The 21,591-nt window shown below is 39.3% G+C and overlaps 2 protein-coding genes across 3 annotated transcripts in view; one reads left to right on the forward strand and one right to left on the reverse strand.

Annotated features, from left to right (window-relative positions):
• LOC137296521 (uncharacterized) lies at positions 1–1,737 on the reverse strand. The gene has a single exon (XM_067828321.1). It carries the CDS (start codon positions 1,735–1,737, stop codon positions 1–3), a length of 1,737 nt encoding a protein of 578 aa, XP_067684422.1.
• A 1,384-nt stretch (positions 1,738–3,121) lies between these two features.
• Positions 3,122–21,591, forward strand: part of LOC137295805 (contactin-like) — a 50,227-nt gene continuing 31,757 nt past the window's right edge. Inside the window, exons 1-7 of one of the 2 annotated variants that reach the window (XM_067827358.1) lie at positions 3,124–3,204; positions 5,335–5,409; positions 6,553–6,647; positions 8,600–8,685; positions 10,054–10,080; positions 13,336–13,487; positions 13,672–13,779. In XM_067827358.1, coding sequence (XP_067683459.1) covers positions 5,349–5,409; positions 6,553–6,647; positions 8,600–8,685; positions 10,054–10,080; positions 13,336–13,487; positions 13,672–13,779 — 529 coding nt within the window. In that variant the 5' untranslated portion in view covers positions 3,124–3,204; positions 5,335–5,348. Of the gene's footprint in view, positions 3,205–5,334; positions 5,410–6,552; positions 6,648–8,599; positions 8,686–10,053; positions 10,081–13,335; positions 13,488–13,671; positions 13,780–21,591 lie in introns of both variants that reach the window. The other variant, XM_067827359.1, reaches the window with a different exon arrangement.

Here is a 21,591-nt window from a genome sequence, read left to right on the forward strand (position 1 = left end):
TTAATCCATGCCGTAATCCATGTCGTAATCCATGTCGTAGTCCATGTCGTAATCCATGTCGTAGTCCATGTCGTTGTCCATGTCGTCATCCATGCCGTAGTCCATGTCGTAGTCCATGTCGTAATCCATGTCGTAATCCATGTCGTAGTCCATGTCGTAGTCCATGTCGTAGTCCATGCCGTAGTCCATGTCGTCATCCATGCCGTAGTCCATGTCGTAGTCCATGTCGTAATCCATGTCGTAATCCATGTCGTAGTCCATGTCGTAGTCCATGTCGTAGTCCATGTCGTAGTCCATGCCGTTGTCCATGTCGTCATCCATGCCGTAGTCCATGTCGTCATCCATGCCGTAGTCCATGTCGTAGTCCATGTCGTAATCCATGTCGTAATCCATGTCGTAGTCCATGTCGTAGTCCATGTCGTAGTCCATGCCGTAGTCCATGTCGTAATCCATGTCGTAGTCCATGTCGTAATCCATGTCGTAGTCCATGTCGTAATCCATGTCGTAGTCCATGTCGTATTCCATGTTGTAATCCATGTCGTAATCCATGTCGTAATCCATGTCATAGTCCATGCCGTAGTCCATGTCGTAATCCATGCCATAGTCCATGCCGTAATCCATGTCGTAGTCCATGTCGTAGTCCATGTCGTAATCCAAACCGTAGTCCATGCCGTAATCCATGCCGTAGTCCATGTCGTAATCCATGTCGTAATCCATGCCGTAATCCATGCCGTAATCCATGCCGTAGTCCATGTCGTAGTCCATGTCGTAGTCCATGTCGTAGTCCATGTCGTAGTCCATGCCGTAATCCATGTCGTAGTCCATGTCGTAATCCATGTCGTAATCCATGTCGTAATCCATGTCGTAGTCCATGTCGTATTCCATGTCGTAGTCCATGTCGTAGTCCATGCCGTAATCCATGTCGTAGTCCATGTCGTAGTCCATGTCGTAATCCATGTCGTAATCCATGTCGTAATCCATGTCGTAGTCCATGTCGTAGTCCATGTCGTAATCCATGTCGTAATCCATGTCGTAATCCATGTCGTAATCCATGTCGTAGTCCATGTCGTAGTCCATGTCGTAATCCATGTCGTAATCCATGTCGTAATCCATGTCGTAGTCCATGTCGTAATCCATGTCGTAGTCCATGTCGTAGTCCATGTCGTATTCCATGTCGTAGTCCAAGTCGTAGTCCATGTCGTAGTCCATGTCGTAATCCATGTCGTAGTCCATGTCGTAGTCCATGTCGTAGTCCATGTCGTAATCCATGTCGTAGTCCATGTCGTAGTCCATGTCGTAGTCCATGTCGTAATCCATGTCGTAGTCCATGTCGTAGTCCATGTCGTACTCCATGTCGTAGTCCATGTCGTAATCCATGTCGTAGTCCATGTCGTAATCCATGTCGTACTCCATGTCGTAGTCCATGTCGTAGTCCATGTCGTACTCCATGTCGTAGTCCATGTCGTAGTCCATGTCGTAATCCATGTCGTAATCCATGTCGTAGTCCATGTCGTAATCCATGTCGTAGTCCATGCCGTAGTCCATGTCGTAGTCCATGTCGTATTCCATGTCGTAGTCCATGTCGTAGTCCATGTCGTAGTCCATGTCGTAATCCATGTCGTAGTCCATGTCGTAGTCCATGTCGTAGTCTATGTCGTAATCCATGTCGTAGTCCATGTCGTAGTCCATGTCGTAGTCCATGTCGTAGTCCATGCCGTAGTCCATGTCGTAGTCCATGCCGTAGTCCATTCCATGTCGTAGTCCATGTCGTAGTCCATGTCGTAGTCCATGCCGTAGTCCATGTTGTAATCCATGTCGTAGTCCATGTCGTACTCCATGTCGTAGTCCATGTCGTAGTCCATGTCGTAATCCAAGTCGTAGTCCATGTCGTAGTCTATGTTGTAATCCATGTCGTAATCCATGCCGTAGTCCATGTCGTAGTCCATGTCGTATTCCATGTCGCAAGAGGCGACTGACGCGATCGGGTGGTCAGGCTCCGTGACTTGGTAGATACATGTCATTAGTTTCCCAGTTGGGTAGTTCGAAGCTCATGCTGTTGTTCCTTGGATTATCTGGTCAAGACTCTTATTTACAGACGGCGGCAGTGGCGGTGGAATAACCTAGTGTTTAAAGCGTTCGCTCGTCACGCCGAATGCCTAGGATAAATTCCCTACACGGGTACATTGTGTGAAGCCCATTTCTGGTGTCTCCAGTCGTGATAGTTGTGAAATATAGCTATGAACGGAGTAAAACCCAACTCACAGTACAGACTGCCGCCATATAGCTGAAATATTTATGGATGCGGCGTAAAACTAAACTCACTTAAAGAACGTGGTGATTTACATTTGATATGCAGGAGGCCACTGTCGCCGGACCGCACTGTTGAATATGAAACTGTTAATCGGCAATTTCGTCGTATGGTCATTTTGTTCTCATTCAATAGACTGTATATGCAGTTTTACCACCTATTAGGAGAAAACACAGTTGACCTCAACATGAAATATATTTGTAAGCATATATTTGTATGTTTATACGTTTCTGTTTATCGGTTGGCCACCTTGAATCCAGTGAATTGTTTGAATCTTGACTTTTGTTTGCTGATTTGTGTAAGTTTCATAAATATATAAATAATTAACATTCTACAACATAAAATACTTCACAGGGTTTTAATTTTAGATATATTTTTTCTTCAAACATTCGACAGGATAATATAATTTCACTTTTAATAATTTCGCTCCCAATAACCCCACACATAACAAATTCACAAGATTCGATGTAAAATAATTAACAAATTGTGAATCATTTACAGGCTCAGTTTGTCATCGCAGTCAGACAGAGTTACCTACCATTCATTGTCATCGTGGGGCCTTTCTAAGGTTTAGGAGTGATTCTAAAAGAAATTGTATCTGAAAATTAATGATACGTTTTAGTCGCACCTGCTCCTGTTAAATTAATGTCTACACTATTGCATAAAAATTATTGAACATGTATAGTCAAGTGATAATGACCTCATACACACACACATACACACATGTCAATAACAGAAATAACGAATCCCTGGCAGGACCTCAAAAGACACCTCACCCTTGAGGAATTCCTAATTGTGTCGCTAGAGGGCGCTACAATCACAGGTGTGTGACCCAGATTAAATTCTATGCTAAGCTTCAACCGCCATAGAAAGACGGAAGTGGACTAACTACTCAGGTAATATATGTGTGTAATTTTACGTATTATGTCGGCACATGTTAGGTATTCACTTCATCTCACCTGCATACCGCGTCAGGTGAATGACTTCAGTAGGGCCGACCACTCTTTGATTCTACCTGTTGTCAGGTGTGTCCCAGTTGGATAATAAACTGGTTCAAAATGAGAGGAATATGCAGTACGGTATTACACTGATATGTCGTTTACTTTCCATACTTTTATGTGTTTATTTCAGCAGATTAGCATCTTGTTTCCTTATGTCATGATATAAGACTACCCAAGTCGGACATTTGTTTGTAGAGACATGTATTACGGATCTAATATGAAGTAAGTAAATAGTTTGGGTAAATTTGATGTTTCGGAATTCCCTGTATGATATGAGAAAATATTCACCCCCATCCCAAAGTAAGACATATTATATCTGAACGTCGCGGTATCGTTGTGATTAGTTAACAGTGGAATTTAGTTATACCTAAAAGCTTCAGTAAATTGACACAACCATGTGCTGTTCACGTTCTCAGCAAAATAAACAAAGACCAAGGACTCTTAAGTACGTTTGAGTATTTGCTCCCACGCTGCCATTTGCAGTGATCCTGAGTGTTGGTAGTTCTGTTTTGGCAATCAGTTTTTCCACTTGATTCAAATCAGTAAGACTAAATTATTTAAAACTGGTAATAAGTACTTGAGAGAGTAAATATGTATGTAATGGAGTTTCATGTCACAATTTGCATAAAAGTCAGTATATAGCAGAAAAGGCAAAATTAGATTATTTTGCTCCTTTTATACTAAAACAATTGTCAGTATTCAGATTATGTTCTCATTTCTAAATACATGTATGTATATGTGAATACCTGTACCTGTTAACTGTACTTGGTATTTTCAAAATGGTGTGTTGGAATTAATTGAAAAACTCATGTCCATTTACATTTTTCTTAAAATTTTCACAGGCAACATATCATTGGTCATGCCTGACTAATTAGCCAGTTGTGAATATTCCAATTTGACACAATATGTGTTAATTGGTGCATATTAGGATGCTAATTAAAACCCCTGATGGAAGATTTGTCCTTAAAACAATTAAGACATGACTAAGATAATCTGTCAAATCAGTGAACCAGAAAATCAGCTTATTGGTCTAACACCTCAGTTGGTAGGTACCCCTTGGTTGCCTTTAGGCTAGGTGAGTACTTTTTGGGTCCTCAGACACTGAATGATCCATATGTATTCACAGCTGACTTGCTGATTTATTATCTGGACATCTTGACCTGCCAGGTATGTATTTGTCCCCTGGCTGGTCATCAGAGGTGACCAGTGGTTTGGGTGGTTAGATCTGGTGGCCTTGTTGATGTCTTGTGAGAGGTTACAGAAGTACATTACCTTCACTTGACCAACCCTTGGTCTCTGAGTATATGTAATTTGATAGAAACCAATAATGCCCTTAAGGGTTAGCGTTGCAGAAAAGGCTGAGCAGAAAGGATTATGATGTGTCTCAGGTTGTTACATTAAGATCTTGTAACGTATGTTATATTTGGGATTACACTCTCTTAGTAAAGTACAAATCCTAGTACTTTTTGGATTGGGACCGATTCGGATTCAAACCCACACCTGATTAAATCTTTACAGTGTTACTAGAAGCCATGGTGGCTCAGAGCATTCAGACAGCTGAGTAGTTAGAGTGAACAGACTTCTGATTCTAATCAGATTGTGATTAAACACAATGAGTGACTGGAACATTGTGGGTAAATAATAACTGCTTTAAAGTCAGGGTTATTAAGTCTAGCATGTTTTGGACAGTTTATATTTTGGAACAAAGTATTGCATTTTTACAATTCTGTTGTGCTGTATCCAGTTTTCTGTGCACTTTTTAATGTATACATTACCCAGTGACTGTGCAGACTTGCATACAATAAATCTCTTATCTGAAGTCTGGATTCCAGGTCATCTGGAGTTAAGTGTCTTGGTCTCAGCATCATACACATGCTTGTGGATCTCACCAGTGAAAAACACCTGTTTCATCAACAGTAAGCTGGCATTGTGTAGCTGAAAGATTGTAAGTGCTCAAAGTGGTGATAATCTACCCACTCAGTTCTCAGTTTTCTGTTCAATTTAATTTTCTTTTTCTTTTTGCAGGGAGTGATGACAGGATGATAAGGCCACTACTTGTGTTAAGCTTGGCTTTTTCTGTGCAGGCACAACAGCTGTTTGGTACGTCTGGATACTTTCACAGGAATGTGTATAGTTTATATACTATAACCAAAAAGATGGCAACACCCTAAACTTTGATAGTCTTGTATAAACTAAAAAGTAAAATGTGGTGAGGTCATATATACTCTAAGATAAATGCAAGTTTTTGTGAGCTTGCAATTGATGGGCACTTTAAAAGACATGTTAGAACTTACAGTCATGCAATTGACTGAATATTTGTTGAGTGCATTATGGGAGTGGTTGTTGCTTTTCATTGTTATAATCTTTCTTATAGTTTTCCCTGCTATGTCTGGCTTTGCCAAAAATGTCTCCATAATAATAATAATAACAATAATAATGATATTGAAACAGAAGACAATGTACATCCTGCTTTAGGGCATGTAACCTCAGGGCATCAATCATGTCAGTATTTATGGGCATGTTGTGATTCACTCATGTATTTGGGGAATGTATAGAACTGTATCTCTTCATGAATTTAATTAGTTATTCATGATCAATTTAATATTCATGATTTAAAAGGAAGGGTATCACTTGAATTTGATCTTATTCATCAAAGTGAGATATGTTAAATGTGATGTATCCGAGACAGGCAGGTTACTCTCTCATTTTTATTCAGTTTGGCCTATAATGTTGACATAATTTATTGTCATGATCAATTAACTTATTAAACATGTTAAAGAATTGATTTGGTTTATTGTTTAAATGGTTATAGTGAAGTATACAGCAAGTTGATACAAAACTTGTCATCATGGTTATCGGGTATTACCCAGTAGTGATTTTTGTTACAAAGATTCCTAATATGTATCATAATCACTTCATAATGGATCCATAACAACCATAGTGGATCCAGGTCATACTTCAGAGCCACCGACCGGGGCTCCCTCATTCATTACCTATCCTGTCTCTAAGCTGTATTATCAGGAAATATTGTTATGTTTTGTTTGTTTTTTATGTACGTCCTTACAATGTTTACCGCAAAAAACAGTGTGGTTGCATTGACATTGTCAACTGTATCGTTGTTTATTATTTGTGTCATAATTATTAATAATATAGATTTGAGAGAAACCTCTTTGCAAAATAAAATTTGAATAGTTAACCCATTATATGAAATGTTCATAGAATGATTTTGATTGGCTGTTTCAGATTGCCCAGACCAATGGTACTCCAATGAGAATAAATGTTACAGATTTGTAGCCTACCCTAGATCTAACTATGAAGGGGCCTCCGCTATATGCAGGGTGAGTGAGGAACTGTTAGACACTGTCTACCTTCAAGCAAGACCATTAGTGGCAATACATGTTCATCCTGCAGCGACCCGAGAAGGTCCAAGGTTAGAAATACCAGAATAGGCCTTCAGCAACCCATGCTTGCCATAAAAGGCATCTGTGCTTGTTGTAAGAGGTGACTAACCGGATCGGGTGGTCAGACTCGCTGACTTGGTTGACACTTGTCATCGGTTCCCAAATGCGCAGATTGATGCTCATGTTGTTGATCACTGGATTGTCTGGTACAGACTTGATTATTTACAGACTGCCGCCATATAGCTGGAATATTGCAGAATGCGGTGTAAAACTAGACTCATTCACTCATTCATCCTGCAGGGATTCTGGGATACCGGTAGAACTGGTTCCCCGAGCAGTCTATTTTTATCCCTCTGGAAACTCAGAAACCGTTCAATATTTACACCAAACTTGATAGATATAATAATCTCAACCTGTAATCGTGTATTTTGCTATTTACAGAGTTTGGGCATTTTTATTTTTTTTGTGTTTCCATGGAACATTTTGATGTTAGTATAATGGTGGGGTGGGCTTAGTTTCCAGAGCAGAACTCGAAAAACATTCATTATTTCTCTGCAAAACTTGGTAGATTTGTGTGGCAGACCCCAAAGTGGTGCCTTTTGCTAGTTACAGGTTTGTGTGATACATGTATTTTATTTTCTTGGTTTCCATGGAAACATTTCGGGCATAGTCTCAAAAGTGAGAGGTGTGTTTCGTTTCTGGAGCAGAACCAAAAAACTTCTTAATATCTGTCAGTAACACTCGGTAAATATCTGTGGCAGACCACAAAGTGGTGCCTTTTGGAATTTACAGGTATTTGTGATTTCTTATTTTCTCAGTTTCCATGGAAGCATTTCGAGCTTAGTCTCAAAATGGAGTGATGGGTTTCGTTTCTGGAACAGAACTCAAAAACCGTTCTATATTTTTTCGCAAAACTCGGTAGATATATCAATCGGAACCTATTGTGGTGCCTTTTGGTGTTTACAGGTATTTGTGATTTCTCATTTTCTTGGTTTCCATGGAAACATTTCGGGCTTAGTCTCAAAATGGAGTGATGGGCTTCGTTTCTGGAGCAGAACTCGAAGACCGTTCAATATTTTTCTGCAAAACTCGGTAGATATATCAATCGGAACCTATTGTGGTGCCTTTTGGTGTTTACAGGTTTTTGTGATTTATTATTTTCTTGGTCTCCGTGGACACGTTTCGGACTTTGTTTCCGGAGCATAACTTGAAAACCCACTTCATATCTCTCAAAAGATCTTGGCAGATATATGAGACAGATCTTGAAATGGTGACTTTTTCTGATTACAAATATATGGCATTTATATTTTTCATGAATTCCATGGAAACAGTTCAAACTTTGTCTAAAAACACAATAAGTAACTGTCAGATGACTTATCCTTTCAAACATGTGGGGGCTGGGGGGATATGTCATCTTCTGATGACTCTTGTTGTAATATGAGACCATTAGGTGGTGTTTCGTCTACATGGAATATAGAATATATCTTGCTCATGTAAATAATTAGACTGTGAGCCTAAAATGTCTGTGCTACAGTAACATTTGAAAAAGTAAGCTAACTTTGGAAATAGTTGAGCACTGGGTATTTTGAAAATTAAGATAATGCAGTTTATGATTTAAATTTGGGTCATGGGAGAAAAGATGTATTTGTAAATAAGGAACGCCCACATGTTGATCAATTCATCCATGTTGTGTGCATATTTCTTCTCTGCAACATAGTTGTTTGTATTCAGATATCAAACCTAACAATGCTGGTATTATACATTCCAAAACATTTACAGTTTTATTGCTTAAAACAGTTTAATTGTTCACTCTGATTTTATTCGCATTGTTTACATCTTTGAGAGATTGATTAATGTAATATCATTCTGATTCTGTTTGACTTCTTCAGGAGGATGGTGCTGCACTCCTTAGTGTCAATACCATTGCAGAACATCGTTTCATAGCAAACTGGTTGGAGGGGAAAGACCAGCGAAAGTAAGAAAAAAATGAATTCATTGTTCACATTAGTCATTGTATGGTGGCGTCTTGAAGGAATGTATGGAACTGAGTGGCTTACCTCCCTTGGATGGAAATGCCTTTCCTTTTAGCATGGTCAGTTTGTTCTGTAAGGTGGGCCTCCAGCGTCATTCATATAGGATAAAATACTAAAGAAATTTGGAGACAACCTCATCTTTTAAAAACCCTTTTACCTGTTCATTTAAGTTTGAGTTGGTTGTCAGGGTAGCTCAGTGTTTAGAGTGTTTGGACACCACAAGACCCTGGTTTGATGCCCCACATGGCTACAAATAGTTCTAGACATGGATGCTGTTGATCAATTTATTAATGATGTTGATTGTGCAGTTGGTCTGGAAGTATGCACACGCATTGTTGCATTTACTTTTTTACTTTGTTCTCTGTCATTTCATTTTATATTAATTTCCCTCAGCAATCAGTCTTGCTTAGAACTAGGTCAGCAAGTTACTTAAGGTTACAGAATACACTGACGCTGCACTGTTACGCTGCAACAATTTTAAAGATGTGACTGAAGCTATCAGATTGAAGTGCTTTCATATTTCAAATCATTATATTCACACATTCCCCAGGGGGGAGGTGGGGTAGCCTAGTGGTTAAAGCGTTTGCTCGTCACACCGAAGACACAGGTTCGATTCCCCACATGGGTACAATGTGTGAAGCCCATTTTCTGGTGTCCCTCGCCATGATATTGCTGGAATACTGCTAAAAGCGGCATAAAACGAAACTCACTCTCTCACTCACATCCCCCAGGTGACAAAAGTCAGTTTCTAGGTAAAGATACAAAATTCTGTAGTAGTGTCACAATTCAGACAGCACTTTGTCTTTTTATGTCACATCTGAGTGTTCAGATTTACATGTGTCTGCCTGGTTTATTATGTCAGTACATTTTGGATGTCAACTATAGTTCTGATTTAGTCCTTCAAGGATCAAGGTTAGAAGTTGTCAGTCTGTACATTGCAAACACTTTGAGTCTTGCTGTATGTTTTAGTTGAAATATGTATACAAAACCAAATTTATGACAAAGTAAATTACATGTCCTCTGATATTGTTACAACTGTAGACTACTGTATCTCTTCCTGCCAATCCAGACTTTGGTTTCGCTACTGAAACTTAGTGACATTCCTTTTGTATTTTATGTAAGAGCAGATTGACTCAGAAGCCAGTAATGTCACACCACACATTATGACATCATTACATTATTTAATAATTCTTTACCATGTTCACACCAAGTGTAAGGAGACGAGTAATCAGAATATAGAGGGAATGGATGTCCTTGAGATCAGTGCATGGGTATTTTTTTTGCCTTATCGCCTCCTCTTTCCTCCACAGCCGAGAAAGCTTGAATCATCCTTCAAAGTGAGAAAAGATGCTTGCCTGTGTTGATGAAATGTGCATGGATTTGGGGGCTTTTGGTGTTTTGAAATGTTGAATTAATTAAACATTGATAAAGTGTCATTAAGATCTGATCCTTTACACCTGTGTGATGACTTTGTTTACTTCACCTATATAGACGTTATTGCATCAGGTGATGTGTGAGCAAAGTTTGACCTCCCAGTCTCAATAGTAACATGTTCACTTTTTTGACTGTTGCATATCAGCTTTTCAACTGAATTGGTTTAATATCTTGACCACTGCAATTTGGGAATGTTCATGTTAACAAAAGAAAACCAAAATACCAAACCAAACACAATAATTCCGCCATTGGTATTCCCTGCTGGAAGAGGATGGATCTTGGAAATAGCATGGTATATAAAATCAGTGGTACAGTCCCTGTTTGTTAGTTGAAGTTTGTTTTCTAGAGGGGTTATAGTAAATACGAACCCCAGCAAAAATGGCCAAAATAGAATTCGAGAAAATGGCGACCAGTCACAAGAAAATGGCCACCACTACTAGAGAAAACGGCTTCTGGGCTCAGAGAAAACAGCCTCTGGGTTTAGAGAAAACGGCCATTCCATAAAAAAGAAAACTGCATGTATTTTATTTTACATTTTTAATCTCTAAGTCAATATCATAATAGTAGGGCAGCCACAATAATGATACCATGGTCTTGGCAAATTTCATATTGTACATCTACAAGTGGTATTGAAGCATTATTTATTTACTAGTCTTCATTTGTTTGTTTCTGAACAATGCAAAATATATTATAATGCTATGTGTTTTATATAGTTTCTAGTCATTGATAATATATATATATGGTGATGCGTGTACCAAAGAAATATCTAGAATAAATAAGAACCTTATCTATCAAACCACAATATTTCAATTCTTTCTTAAATGGGTGCTGTCTGGCTGATCAGGGTCAAGTATGACTGTCATCACCTCCTCAACAATTATGAGTGGCAGATGACCAGACAGGATTATTTCAGGTTTTCGCCTTGACCAGTTGACACACTGAAGAACACATTATCATTACTCAGTGAAAGTATGTTTTCTCTCTCTCACGTCCGTCCATCAGTACACAGGGAGTAAGGGGGTGATTGGATGTCTTGACCTGTATTTTAAGTCACACCTGCAATATTTCAGTCATATCGTGACTAAAAACAAGTTATAATTTCATGATAATTAAAAGTAGATTTTAAACACCTGTCAGTAGACAGTGAAACAACTAATTTATCACAGATATAAATTTAAAACTAGAAATTAAATTCCAATCTTTTAAAATAAACAAGAAGTAAGGTTTGAATTAGTGCTACAAACCACTCATCAAAACGATACTACCTGATATTCCTTCATCTCTATCATGACCTAATCTTACCTGCAAAATACACAGTAGATCAAAGTGTTCGTTCATTGTGACTATCAAAACAACCAGTCAATCTTCAAAGCTGTAAACCATTATGGAGACTGAAACCAAAAAACCTCAACCAACAGACAAACAATCCATTTGTAAAAGCTTATCCACAATGAAGTTAATCACTATTATTTAGGATTTTCTATAATCGTATAATCTCCTTTGCTGCAACTATGTTGGTCGTTTTCTCTAGGCACAGAGGCTGTTTTCTCTTAGTTCGGAGGCCATTCTCTCCTGCGCTTTGGCCTTTTTCTCGATTTTTGGGGGGTCCATTTTCATTCTGGGGTCAGTTTTCTCCATATCCCTTCTAGAGATGGAAATCAGATATGTTTGTATGTACAGCCTCAAAGAACTCTGGACACTAATTCCAAAGTTCACCTGATGTGACTATGGACTGTATCAGTAAAAGATCTGATAATAATGACACATATGTTGAAAAGCTGAACTTGATGACAGACTACTTTCACAGCAGCATTGATATGTTGCTGATAAAGTGTCAAGTATGTACTTGACTAGGGCACCGCATGCTGATTTGAGGGCTCTTGAGATAATTCCTAAATGCTTTGAGTTATTGGTACAATTTGTTTGCATGAAGTTTGGGCAAGAATTTGTTGAAATTGAAATTTGGATTAGTGGATGATTCCATTTTGGGGTGGTAAGAACCATATTGCCATGGTAACAGAAATGACATTTGAAGACATGATTTGTTACAGTCTTTTACACCCATTTATTTCTGCCTTGAAATGTTCATTGTGTTAATTTCATAATTCATGAAATTTGTGTTTTGTTTCTTTTCAAAACTGTTGAAGATTATTAATGTTACTACTGCACATCTACCCATTGTTAGATCATTGTTTACTTTGATGTCACTAATCTTTCTGCTGCTGCTAAACCTGTTTTGCTGTCCTTTAATGGATCACTGGATCTCTGGATCAATGGTTATAACTCTTTACAAGCTGGACTCGTGAAGATACCATTCATGTTCTAAGAGACAGCTAGTGGGATATGGTGATGAGGCTTGCTGACTTGGTTGACATGTGTTACCGTATCTCAATTGTGCAGATCAATGCTCATTTTGTTGATCACCACATTGTCTCGTCCAGAATTGATTATTTTACTGACATCCGCCATATACCTAGAATATTACTGACTGACTCATTCATTGTAACCCAGTTGTGACGACTGATGGTGTTAATCACTGGATTGTCTGGTACAGACTTAGTCAGGTACAGACTGCCATCTCACGTATGGTGTATAAACATGTATCATTATAAAAACAAACAACATTTGATATCAAACTGTATGTGGTAATATTTTCTTGAGACCCTCTGCATCCATTACTTTTCTACACGTTTGTTTTGACAGACTGCCAAAGAAATGAAAATGAGATTTCTATGTGATATCAAGGTTTTGCAACTATAAATTTCATGCCAGATTTCAGATATCCGTAAAGAGCCAAATTAGGCCAAGATGTCTTGGTCAGGTACCAAACTGAACCAAACTGAAATTGCCCTGTCTTTTCTTTCCTTTTTCCAACGTACTTTGGACCCAATATTGCACTGTTAGATCCATCAAGTGAAAAAGGAAAAACTGACCTAAAAAATGTTGATATATAAGATATATTACTTTATGAGGTAAACTGCTCAGATTGATGGTTGTGATGTTAATCACTGAATTATCTGGTCCAGAATTTATTATTTACTGACCATAGCTATACAGCTGGAATAATGATTGATGAATATTGTGTTTAACAACAAATGCATGTGCAAATCAGGAGGAGTGAGAGTATGTTCTGCATGTTTTCATGATTTCTTCCCCAGGGACGAGTGGTTCACCAGCGGTCAAGTCACTACTGGGGTGTCAGGGGGAATCAGTTGGGGCGGTGATGGAACCTTCTCCCGGGGATTCAACTTCTGGCTTAATGAGTCATTTGCCTTGGAAGATGGTGCACGAGTCGTCTACTCATTCGCAAGTAATGGACTGACTGTTGTCTGATTATGTTCTATTATTATATTCTAATTATTATGGGTCTGACATTTTCTTTAAAATTTGGATTCCTTTGGATGCTGTTGATCACTAGATTGTATTGTCTGGAATATTAATGAGTGGGGCAGTAAGAGAAAGCAAAAACAAACTGAAATCTGTTATCATTGCAGGTAACAACTATGGCTGGGGGGTGACACGTACCACCGGAGAGTTGTCTTTCATCTGTGAGATTGACCAGACTGAAGCTTATAGGATTGTCCAGGAAGAGAGAGACTTTGGTAAGCCCTTTGTTTGACATTGCTATAGGATTGTCCAGGAAGAGAGAGACTTTGGTAGTCCTTTGTTTGACATTGCTGTAGGATTGTCCAGGAAGACAGAGACTTTGTAAATCCTTTGTTTGACATTGCCAGACCCATTATTTATTCTTCTAAAGCCGAGAAATCCATTTGTCCAAACAACAGATGGGATTTGCTCTTCTATCTTCAACTACACTTATAAATAAGTTGATGAAAGCTATCTGCTTATGTGTACACTTTCCGAGTCGTTCTATTTGCTATCCTCATGTTGGCATAAGAATGGTTGGTTTGATAGGGTTTCTTGTATTACCAAGTCTATTTTGAGAAGTAGACCTAGCTTAAGAATGGTACCAAGTCCAATTAAGTAGGATACAAATGGCAACCTTTCCTGTTTGAGTACAAATTGGCATACAAATCATACCAAATCTTAATTGATTGTTCCATCAAGTTTATGATTTGAAGACTAGGTGAATATACAGCATTGTGTGGTACCTTCTGGAACTGAAGTTTTTTCTGTGACCATTCTCTACAAATCTGAATACTGGACACACATCTCTATATCATGTAAAACCCTCCTTGTATATCTCAGTCAAGTGCATAATGACAGCTATGGTTATAATTAACTGAACTACATATACAGCAAGATGACATTCACAGACTGACAACCACTCCACAGTAGAGGACGTAACATGTACGCGAGACGGTCTGCCGTTACGCGTACAAGTGACTACCTGAGAGGGGGTCACTCATACGCGTGACTCCCTGATCACAGAGAGAGAAATTCTGCATGTCACACAAAAACATGTCTAAAATTGTTATTTGTGAAAATAATTAAACAAAGTTTGCTACAGTCATTGACAGATGGTCAAGTTATTGGATGACGTGAATGAAAACATAAAAAGAGGAAATTAAATTGTCAAAAAATGACAAAAATGTGCAAAATTTGAGCAAAAATTGGCGATATTCAACTGCGAATTTCACCTATGTGCATAATTTTCAGAAACTTACATTTAGTATTTTCTGAAAGCTCATTTATCGTAGATTCATAATATATATGCAGCTTTCGATGCACACCAACGCACACCTGTTTGTTATTGTGTTGAAACATGTTTACTTTCTTCGAAACCGCGCGAATCGTCTCGCGTAGAAGTGACCGGGTTAGCGTGTCATTAATGGGAGGTAACTGATGCCTGACTAAATTGCCCAGTCAAAACATCCGTCTTGAGTCTGAGACTGTGTGAAACGTGCGTAATGTACATGGCGATATTTCTTGCGTTACATCAAATGGGTATAATAAATTTAAACAAAATCACGAATAACATTTTTTCATACGGACTACACTTTTGTTGGAAGTATAATCGTTGGAAAACACGATTAAGAGTGGGGGTCACTTCTACCGATGTAAAAACAGTTTTACGTTTTATGTTAGCTGCCATACCAGTAGATATTAGACTTCAGACGACAATTTTCACCTATGTGTACACTTCACATAAACATGATTTTCATATTTTCTGAAAGCTTATTCAACGCAGATTTACCCCGTACATGTACTTGTTCGTGTACATTAACGCACATAGGTGTATCATCGTGTTGAAACAAACCTACCTTCCTCCCACCGCTCGTCACAGACACACACAGCGTCCTCACAATATAGTTACGCGTACGAGAGACGCTTCCCAGAAGCACGAACAAAAGTAGTCAGTTTTTAACGGCAATTTTCACCTATGTGCACATTTCACACAAACATGATCTTTATATTTTCTGAAAGCTTGTTCCATGCAGATTTACCTCGTATAAGTACTTGTTCGTGTACACGAATGCACATAGGTGTACACTCGCGATGAAACACATCTACTTTCCACCCACCGCTCGTCACAGACACACAAACGGCCTCACAATTTCGTTACGCGTACGAGAGACGCTACCCAGAAGCACGAACAAAAGTAGTCAGCCTTTGACGACAATTTTCACCTATGTGCACATTTCACACAAACATGATGTTTATATTTTCTGAAAGCTTGTTCCATGCAGATTTACCTCGTATAAGTACTTGTTCGTGTACACGAATGCACATAGGTGTACACTCGCGATGAAACACATCTACTTTCCACCCACCGCTCGTCACAGACACACAAACGGCCTCACAATTTCGTTACGCGTACGAGAGACGCTACCCAGAAGGACGAACAAAAGTAGTCAGCCTTTGACGACAATTTTCACCTATGTGCACATTTCACACAAACATGATCTTTATATTTTCTGAAAGCTTATTCCATGCAGATTTACCTCGTATAAGTACTTGTTCGTGTACACGAATGCACATAGGTGTACACTCGCGATGAAACACATCTACTTTCCACCCACCGCTCGTCACAGACACACACAGCGTCCTCACAATTTCGTTACGCGTACGAGAGACGCTTCCCAGAAGCACGAACAAAAGTAGTCAGTTTTTGATGGCAATTTTCACCTATGTGCACATTTCACACAAACATGATGTTTATATTTTCTGAAAGCTTGTTCCATGCAGATTTACCTCGTATAAGTGCTTGTTCGTGTACACGAATGCACATAGGTGTACACTCGCGATGAAACACATCTACTTTCCACCCACCGCTCGTCACAGACACACACAGCGTCCTCACAATTTCGTTACGCGTACGAGAGACGCTTCCCAGAAGCACGAACAAAAGTAGTCAGCCTTTGACGACAATTTTCACCTATGTGCACATTTCACACAAACATGATCTTTATATTTTCTGAAAGCTTATTCCATGCAGATTTACCTTGTATAAGTACTTGTTCGTGTACACGAATGCACATAGGTGTACACTCGCGATGAAACACATCTACTTTCCACCCACCGCTCGTCACAGACACACAAACGGCCTCACAATTTCGTTACGCGTACGAGAGACGCTACCCAGAAGCACGAACAAAAGTAGTCAGCCTTTGACGACAATTTTCACCTATGTCCACATTTCACACAAACATGATGTTTATATTTTCTGAAAGCTTGTTCCATGCAGATTTACCTCGTATAAGTACTTGTTCGTGTACACGAATGCACATAGGTGTACAATCGCGATGAAACACATCTACTTTCCACCCATCGCTCGTCACAGACATACAAACGGCCTCACAATTTCGTTACGCGTACGAGAGACGCTACCCAGAAGCACGAACAAAAGTAGTCAGCCTTTGACGGCAATTTTCACCTATGTGCACATTTCACACAAACATGATGTTTATATTTTCTGAAAGCTTGTTCCATGCAGATTTACCTCGTATAAGTACTTGTTCGTGTACACGAATGCACATAGGTGTACACTCGCGATGAAACACATCTACTTTCCACCCACCGCTCGTCACAGACACACAAACGGCCTCACAATTTCGTTACGCGTACGAGAGACGCTACCCAGAAGCACGAACAAAAGTAGTCAGCCTTTGACGACAATTTTCACCTATGTGCACATTTCACACAAACATGATGTTTATATTTTCTGAAAGCTTATTCCATGCAGATTTACCTCGTATAAGTACTTGTTCGTGTACACGAATGCACATAGGTGTACACTCGCGATGAAACACATCTACTTTCCACCCACCGCTCGTCACAGACACACAAACGGCCTCACAATCTCGTTACGCGTACGAGAGACGCTACCCAGAAGCACGAACAAAAGTAGTCAGCCTTTGACGACAATTTTCACCTATGTGCACATTTCACACAAACATGATGTTTATATTTTCTGAAAGCTTGTTCCATGCAGATTTACCTCGTATAAGTACTTGTTCGTGTACACGAATGCACATAGGTGTACAATCGCGATGAAACACATCTACTTTCCACCCATCGCTCGTCACAGACATACAAACGGCCTCACAATTTCGTTACGCGTACGAGAGACGCTACCCAGAAGGACGAACAAAAGTAGTCAGCCTTTGACGGCAATTTTCACCTATGTGCACATTTCACACAAACATGATGTTTATATTTTCTGAAAGCTTGTTCCATGCAGATTTACCTCGTATAAGTACTTGTTCGTGTACACGAATGCACATAGGTGTACACTCGCGATGAAACACATCTACTTTCCACCCACCGCTCGTCACAGACACACAAACGGCCTCACAATTTCGTTACGCGTACGAGAGACGCTACCCAGAAGCACGAACAAAAGTAGTCAGCCTTTGACGACAATTTTCACCTATGTGCACATTTCACACAAACATGATGTTTATATTTTCTGAAAGCTTATTCCATGCAGATTTACCTCGTATAAGTACTTGTTCGTGTACACGAATGCACATAGGTGTACACTCGCGATGAAACACATCTACTTTCCACCCACCGCTCGTCACAGACACACAAACGGCCTCACAATTTCGTTACGCGTATGAGAGACGCTACCCAGAAGCACGAACAAAAGTAGTCAGCCTTTGACGACAATTTTCACCTATGTGCACATTTCACACAAACATGATCTTTATATTTTCTGAAAGCTTGTTCCATGCAGATTTACCTCGTATAAGTACTTGTTCGTGTACACGAATGCACATAGGTGTACAATCGCGATGAAACACATCTACTTTCCTGCTACTGGCCACAGACACACACACCGCCCTCACAACATCAACAGACGTTCGAGAGGCAAAAGTAGTCGGTTTTGACGACGATTTTCACATATGTGCCAGTTTCATAGAAACATTAACTTAACATGTTCTGAAAGCATATTCAATGCAGATTTACACCATACAAGTACTTGTTCAAGTACACGAACGCACATAGGTGTGGCATCGCGTTGAAACATCTACTTTCCTCCCACTGCTCGTCAGACACTCAAACCTTACCCACAAGATCGTTACGACTAAGAGAGACGCCTTTTGCCACGGGAGCAGACCCGGTGCTCAATATGCTCACTCGCATCAAGTGGTAAGTAACTTCGGAGGACTGCATGATCTTTAATAGTTTAAGCAAAATGTATTCTTGAACACACTGCATGCAGGAATTACCACTCATTTCCTTAAGTTTTATGTCATTGTCATCAACACGTAATGTTATAGAAATGCGATTTCTCCACTTTTAAACAGATGACGTGAATGTGATAAAAAAAAGAGTTATTTAGACGGAGATTTATGTATTCATATATATTGTTTCCAGTCTAAGTAAACTTAGCCTCAGTACTTTTCCTTACGCTCCATTACTGAGTCTAACAAAACCTTATGGGAGGTCGCGTCAGGTAACCTTTGGGACTGACCAATCAGAACACAGCTTTCCAAATCGCGAAAGTGGACATTCGCACACACCTTTTGAACTTTTTATCTCGAAAAGGTTCGTACCCGAACGATTCCGAATGTTATTTAGCGTATGATCGCTTCTGGGTGATTCACACGGCGCACATTACAACCATGACAACAGAGTTAACTGTCTCCGAAAACAGTGTTTTGGCAATATTCAAGGGATCTCGTCTTGCAGAAATATTAGCCAATGGTCACCATGTCAACAGAAACCCCAAAGCGTATATATCGCAGGTCAAATATCTGTGTTTTCTGCGGATTGTTGTTTGTGGAGAGAGCTGTGCCCCTAAGTAGTAGCCGTTGTCTGATTGGTTAAATCTATATAACCGTCTCGCTATTGATTGGACGGTCATAGGTCGCTCAAAGGGTGCCTGATGCGACCTTCTGCTAGGTTTTGTTAAACTCAGTGGTGGAGTTTAAGGAATAACATTGAGACTGAGTTTACTTAGACTGACATTGTTTCAAAGCTGTATTATTAGTCAACTACAGCAATAAAATCAATCGAGCCATCCCTGTTACACAAGGAAGATGCCACTTCCCTGAGCAGATTTTGCTCACCTACATATCAACTGAATTTTTGTCACAACTGAATAAACATGATTCTGTCTTTTACCAGCTTAACAACACCAAACAAAATAGTTAGCATTTAATTGTGCGTTTTTAAGTTTACCACGGACGATAAAAGCATCGTAAGTAGGAAACTGCACAGTGGCTGGCAGTGTCCACAAGAGAGCCGTGTCAACTGTCTGCAAATATGCTGTCTCCAAACCCAATAAATGGGTATCCAGTCTCCTACCTGTATATTCAGGGCTAATCAACTGCAGTCATAAACTATGCCTGACTGCATCCTCTTCATTCCGGCTTAATCATTGCCGGAAAACAGTGTCGTGTGTGATATTGCATAATCTGTGTGAAATTTATTTGTGTTTCATTCTGTCAGGGGACAAATACAATTTGCCGTACTGAAGAATTTTGAACATGCACCTGTGTCCGAGAATATATAACTATTTCCATAGTTATACTAAATACATATAAAACAGTCAGTGAAAGGTTACGTAATTATGACAAATAATGCAAAACTCCCTGGTATACACATATTTCTTCATTCTGCAGATGATGGCTGAAAAGGCTGTCCAAACCAACATGCTGGACTGTAGCTGGGTCTGGTTGTCTTCTCCTGTCCATGCTGTCGTCCAGGAAGGAAAACCCTTCCTATTTCACGCATATACATAAAATATATATTTCTGTGTTGGCTTTGAATGTATTGTTTTTATCTATGAATACTGTTTAAATCATCTACCAAAGTAAAAGATAGGAAAGCCGATGATAGTGTTGACAACCACGCACAGCACTTTCAAGTACTCTTCGAAGATAATCAGTACAAGAATAACTCCTTCATACCAAAACAGAACACTTTGAAAAACATTATAACATTAAGCAATAAAAATCTGTTTATAAGTCGTCGATCAGTAGTGGACAATATTTTGAGTTTGTAATCATCTGGAACAATTTTATTCCTTTCTTCCTCATAAATATGTCATCTCATTATCACGTGAGAGATCGTTATCACGTGATCAGTTCAATCGGAATGAAGTAAGAAAACGCTATTTTGCCCACCTCCATGCGACTTGAATATTTGTCACCACAAAATAAACATTTCTATGGCCTTCACAGATTATCAAACACAAACAGGAAACGGAATACATATAATTAGCATTTAATTATGTGTTTTCAAGCTATCATAAAATATACCTCGAACGACAAAGGCACCGTAAACAGGAAATTGCACAATCGCCCCCCGTGTCCACCAGATAGCCGTGTAAACTGTCTGCAAACTCATTAGATGTACACACCCTGAAGTAACGTGCTGTACTGCATCACACCTGTTGCCTGTCTCCACCTGTATATTCAGTGATACCCAACTACAGTCATTAACTATGCCTGGCCGCGTTCGGCCCAGTCTTCACTCCAGTGTCACGTGTGTGATACAATAAATTGCGTAATCCAAATGAAAGTTAATTGTGTTGCATTCGGCCAAAAAGATGAACCAAGACAAGGACAATTCGCCGCACTGATGTATTTGAAATATGTACCTGTGTTTCATAAACATAGCTGTACTACATACACAGTGTTCACGAATAGTGTCTGACCCTCTGACAAATCTGGCAGATTTGCCAACGGTCAGACAAAAGTCCCCAACCTGCTGGCCCCAGTGTCTGACTGAATATGTCACAATAACTTTTGTCTGAAGTTGTTATTTGTGGCATGTAATACTTGTTCACTGTTTCTAAATTTATGTTTATAATGTTTGTCATTATATAATGTTAATAATTTCAAAGCCAATAATGAGAAATGTTAAATCTGAAATGTGTGTTTAACTTTTTTCTGTGGGTCCTGTGAATTTTCACTGGGTCAGACAGACATCTGAAACTTACAGGATCCAATGTCCTGTTACTGTGAAACACCATTCGTAAACACTGCATACATCTA

This window comes from Haliotis asinina, chromosome 9 (assembly GCF_037392515.1).
Source record: "Haliotis asinina isolate JCU_RB_2024 chromosome 9, JCU_Hal_asi_v2, whole genome shotgun sequence".
NCBI classification, from domain to species: domain Eukaryota; kingdom Metazoa; phylum Mollusca; class Gastropoda; order Lepetellida; family Haliotidae; genus Haliotis; species Haliotis asinina.